Below are 5,668 nucleotides of genomic sequence, written 5' to 3' on the forward strand. Positions count from 1 at the left end.
GCGAGCAACAATCATTTACGCGAACCCCTCCAGCTCACGTCCTCTTATGTAACACAAAGTATGCGCTGGTTGATTAGCTGTTACTCAACTTGCTCTGCTGTTGCTGCGGTGATACAGAGGTTGACTAGCTGCTGGAGGGGAGGGGAGGCAGCCTCACGGAAGAACACCGTGAAGAAGAAAAACAATACGAATAAAAAAAAAACCTCCATCATTGTCAGCTCTGCACACAGTCAGCTGTGGATACAGGATGTGCCGCGTCTTCTCACACACTCGCTCACGGCCACAGTTGTGTAGTTAACCTTCCACAAAGCGCATCTGACCGCTACCAGCTCTGCTCGGAGCTTTGGCTTTAATCGGTTTATTTGCTCAGCTCGTCCGCGGAGCCTGAACACAAAACTAAAGTTTTCTGACGTGCAGCCTACCTGATATGCCCGCGCCGACCACTATAACATCGTAGGTGTTGCTGGGTGCAGTCATGTTGCTGGGTGGTGTGTCTTCTTTCACCTCTTGGTTGTGTCAGCTCGTTGCCGGACGCAGGGTGCACGGCGGAGAGCATCTGGATTAAAAAGCGCCGGGCAGGCCCACTCCCTGCAGACTCCGCCTACCCATAGTAAAGCGCTGCCCTGTGGGTTTGGAGGGTTAGAGAAAACAATTTATGGAATGAAAAAGAAAAAAAAAACAAAACAAAAAAAAACATAAGAAGAAGAAGAAAGTATAGATTACTTACTATAGACCCACATTTCACTAGGAAATTTAAAAACCCATTACAGTTCCGTGGCTCTGTGTGTCTTCTTTTTAGTCCTTTATGCTTTGCAGTAGTTGTAAAAGCACAGATGTCCCTGACTGTGGTGCTGTAACTGTCTGGCCAAAGGCTTATCAGCATATTTCTTATCAGCATAGTATTATATAATACCAGGGTGTGTACACTGAGTTTTCAAGTTTAACCGTCATCTTACTTTACACAAAGCTAAGTAGAGCGTGAGGTGCATCCAAAGAATGCATCTGGCTGCACAAAGACACAGAACAGCTTTATACTTGCTATGGCAGCTCCTATCTATCTATCTTTGAAAAATTCCCCAAATCACTGCTGAATGAAAAAAACGAATTATCTAGGATACTCAGGAGTCTCTCAGCATAGTCATTTTATCTCCTTCTCAACGGCACTGCTATTGCCTTGTATTTTTATGACTTTGTTTTCCTCTGTCTTTAAAAGATTCAGCAGCATTATCATAGGTGATGCATGCAACCGTCATGTTGTATTCTTTAGTTTCTGTTGCCTTCTTGTGGTTGGTTTGTCACAATTAGCCAAGAACTCATCTCTGCACACGCTGTGTGGAGTGCACACAGCCACATCATGTGCTGTTTGGGCTGTGTGCCATATAGCTTGGTTGTGTTTCAGCTAAACCTGCTCAAGGTTTTCTTGTGCATAAACTTAAAACTTGATGATTGAGAAACAGAGAAAGCTGTCATTAAGCAAGCATCAAGGGACTCTGAGGTTATTCAAGCAACTTTGTTCACTTTAGGGATCTCTTGAAAAACCTTTAATATCTCAATTTTGTATTGTGAATTATTAAATGAATAAATATAAATTATTAAATATATTAAATCTATGTATTGTACATTTCGGATACGGGGAGAGAATGGAGAGAAACGATGCAGACACGGCGATGACAGAGGCCTGGGAGTTTGAGGGTTCCGTGCTGTATGTTAGCTATTCCTGGGACTGCGCTCTTCTGATGTTGTGCCTGTACTCTGCTGGTTACAGCTCCTAATGTTCCTATTACCACTGGGGCCACTTTGGACTTTACCTTCCACATCTGCTCCAGATGTTCTTTCAGCCCCTGGTACTTCTCTGTTTTCTCATGCTCCTTCTTCCTGATGTTGCTGTCCACTGGGATTGCCACATCTATCATAACTGCGGTGTTCTGTTGCGTGTCAGCCAGTCTGGTTGGCTGGCCACCAGGTGGTTGTCTGTCTGGAACGGGAAGTCCCACAGGAACTTAGCCCTGTTGTTCTCAACCACCTTCCAAGGTGTGTCCCATCAGGACTTGGGGACTTCTCCCATACGCAGCACAGATGTTCCTGTACATTATCCCACACAGTCTGGTTGTGCCGTATTCCTGTAATCAGAAGCATCTTTAAATATAATGCAGTCCAATACAGCATCAGCAGTAACTCTCTGATGTGTTCTGGTAATGTATCAGTGATGCTGTATTCTTTCTTTAAAATCATCATAATTCCTCATTATGTGGCACTCTATTCCATGAAAACAGTGCCTGTATTCTCAAAACATCTGAAGACTGGGTTAGGTTAAATTTGTGTAATACTTCTGAGTACTTCTCCTGGCCTAAGAATAGAGTTATTTATTTATTTTTAAATTATTTTTTAATATTATAACAGCTCCTAAGGAAGCAATTTGGTGAGTCAGTGGCTCCTTGGCATTTTGATGTTTTGGGGGGGGGGGGAAACAACACTAAATCATTTTCCTAAGTGTGACTGAAAATTCCTGTTCCATTAAATGATGATGTGTATTTGTGGAGAATGCTGTGGTGGCTGTGTGAATGTGGCGGACAGGTGAGGGACTACAAAGAACTACAGACCAAAGGAGTCGGTGGGAATGCTACCATGACATGAAGTGTTTTAATCTCCAAAACATGTCTGTAATATTTAGTGTGCAGGGTAAGCTCCAGCTATATCCTCAATCTTTAATGTTCACTGTGTGCCGCTTCAGTGGGAAACAGAGGTGCGCACAGTGTGGTGGTTTGTCAGCAGAGGGCAGCAGAGGTCCAAGATGAGTTTGGTGACAAAGCCTTAAAATGTCAAAGACTGCTGCTGACCTACTGTAAGCAGGGTTATATTAGAGGTTTTCTGGTAACATTCTTTGGAAATCAGTATCCATCATTTCATCCATCCATCAGGCTATTACAAAATGAAAGTCAACTAAAACTGAACTAAAACCAATCTGAGCTCACCTGTACTTTGTTTCGATTTAACCAAGTGTGATTTTAGGCGTTATCGAGAATGACCTGTAAATAAAAGCAAGGCGTATTATTTCTCATATCTGAAACACAAAAGCAACGTACCTTACTGTCATTTGCCCTGCAACTTAATGAAACACCACAAAAGCCTAACATATGTGAAGTGTTTGGTTACACAGTGAGTTTAGATATGAATATAAAGGGTTTTTTTGTTTTACAAACAAACAAACAAACAAACAAACAAACAAACAAACAAACAAACAGAAACACATTTTACTGGAAATTAACTTTTCATCCCAGTTTTCCTACATTACAATCCTAGTAAACAACTTTTCCTGCACTGTGGATTTGGTTAATCTGTTTATTATTAAAAGCAAACACCATACTGGCACATCGAAGTGAGGAGAGAGTAGCTGAAGTTAACGATGCCTGAGCAGCCCTAATTAATCAAACTATTTCCAAAGTTTCAGGACGAAATTCTTTCTGGTTAGACACAAAGCGCAGACTGCCAAAGCCTCACATTAAGTTAAGATAAACTCTGCTGGATACTTTAGGACATAAACACTTTTTAAAGAAAATATGATCACAAAGAGTGCTGCCAATTTTAGGTTGCCTTTTTAAGAGCTTGCCAGAGACAATAGAATTAGCTTATAGAGGGTTGGCTCTGTCTTTACAGTTTATTGTGTTGTTGATTAATGAGCACAGCCCCGGTCACAAAAATAAAATGAAATGAAACAACAAGCGAAACTTTCAGAGAGAGACCTGAAACACTGTGAGCTTACACCCTACACTGCCATTGTATTCATATTTCCTTAGTAAAGTAAGTGCTGACAGCACGCTCGCAAACCTCAAGCAGTGAATGGTCACATTGTGAACCCTCCAGCACATGGCTGTTGTCCACGCTTCACGTCTGGCATTATGATGGAAAGCTAAACATACAGAGGTGATTTTTTTTAAACGAGTCCAAATGAAATGCTTCTTTTCTACGATTTTTTATCAAACGCCTGAGTGGTTATGATTAGGCTCGAGACTGAATAAATGTGTGATGTCTGCTGATGTGAAGAGTTATATAATGACCACATCTGCCTGCCAGGCTGCCTTACACCTGGAAATGAAGAAAGTGGACCTGATGAATGATGTTTCTGCTGCTTTAATTAGAAGGCCTGGACCCGGCCAACAACAGTCTCCCCGATCCTATTTTGTTCTGCTGGGACAGCCTGAAAAGAGAGCTGTTAGCATCAGCCTTGAACCTTCTCTCATTCTGTCACACCAGTTCTCCTGTTAATTACACCTACTCGTGCCTCCTCACCACCGGCGCTTTTGCGCGCGTGTGTCGAGAAAGGTGAGCCACAGTGAGAGGAGACAGCAGAGAAAGGCAGATTAATCTCCGGAGTGGAAGGTAAAGCCATTTTTATGAGGTTCACGTGTGAAGCAGCCGGCCGTGCTGTCAGTTGTTGTCGGCACTGAAGTGTTCAGAGAGCAGCGTGTTGTGCTGTTTCACAGGGTACAGGTCTGAAAACAGCGAACACATGTGTGCAGGGAGTGGATACTGCAAGCAGAAAAAAACACATACACTTTGTAAGTGTCAGAGCTCTGTGTTCCAGGCTGTCACACTTCTCTGAAAAAGAATCTTACAGGATACTCGGTGAATCCACACAGTGGGCTTTGGGTGTGTGAGTGAAAGGATCCATCCTTCAGTTTTTCATCGTTTGCATTTCTTTTGCATTTCGTTTGCATGTGTTTTCTTTTTCTTTAGCTTTGTTGTGCCACAACCTGGGAAGGAGCAATCTGAGTTTCATCAAAATGTATATGTTGGCAATTTGATCAAAACCTAAATCAGAAACGGATCTACCCGTTGGTTACTTCATATTTGTCTTCTCTATGCGCTATGATGCAAAACTGTATAGAAGCAAACCATTAAATACCTGCAGTCACAATCCTAAAGCTTTTTTGTATTTCATTTCTTTTTTCAGTTCTATGAATTCATCTGCACGCAGCTGACTTTTATGGTTCCTGCTCTGGATTTGAATGTCTGCTATGAGCACTAGGGATGCACAAAGGATGATGCACACATATAATCCACTGTTACTGTTTTTAATTTCCCTTTAAGATCAGCTTCTCTTCTCCAGCTGTTTCAGGGCTGGATGAAGTTCATATTACAAGCAGCACATGTCATTGCTAAGCTACCACTGACTGCACTGAAATGTTTTAGCTTACAAAGTGGGATTCCAGTGACCATAGGATCAGCAGTCACCTCTCTGTCTGGGTTTATGTGACTTAGATTAGAGCTGACAGAACAAGAAGTCAGATCAGTTTCCTCATATTGTTCTCAGCAGACGGATTTGCATTGGGTAAATAAGGAAATGTATTAAGAGACAAAAATCCCCACAGATATCTACATCACCTCTAGGTGACTAGCTTCCAGTGTCTGTATTAAACTCCACCACTTCCATCTTAGTGGGTTAGATGTGTTTGCAAAAGGGACTTCTGGCTGTGTGGATGTTTTTGAGAAGACATCTGCTCCTTTGTATCTCAGTAAAAAAAAAAAATCATAATAAAACTTGTACTTGCTTCAGTTCATAATCAATAAAAGTTCATTTTGTAAACTTTTCCCTCTCATTTTAAGTGAAAGAAATTCACACAAAACATATTATTTATCCCACATTAAGTTTGTCTTTCTCTTCATTGAT

The 5,668-nt window shown here is 41.6% G+C and overlaps 1 protein-coding gene across 1 annotated transcript in view; it reads right to left on the reverse strand.

The window, feature by feature from the left end:
* Positions 1-862, reverse strand: part of LOC146556376 (amine oxidase [flavin-containing]-like) — a 56,042-nt gene extending 55,180 nt beyond the window's left edge. The window contains exons 1-2 of the mRNA XM_085249520.1: positions 728-862; positions 423-623 (exon numbers count right to left, since the gene is read on the reverse strand). Of these exons, the coding sequence (XP_085105646.1) occupies positions 423-477 (55 nt within the window). The 5' untranslated portion in view covers positions 478-623; positions 728-862. The remainder of the gene's footprint in view (positions 1-422; positions 624-727) is intronic.
* Between the last annotated feature and the right edge of the window lie 4,806 nt (positions 863-5,668).

The sequence above is a fragment of the Mchenga conophoros genome, linkage group LG16 (assembly GCF_057382185.1).
Source record: "Mchenga conophoros isolate Kocher_MC1m ecotype Shallow Benthic linkage group LG16, M_conophoros_male_GT1.1, whole genome shotgun sequence".
Classification (NCBI taxonomy): domain Eukaryota; kingdom Metazoa; phylum Chordata; class Actinopteri; order Cichliformes; family Cichlidae; genus Mchenga; species Mchenga conophoros.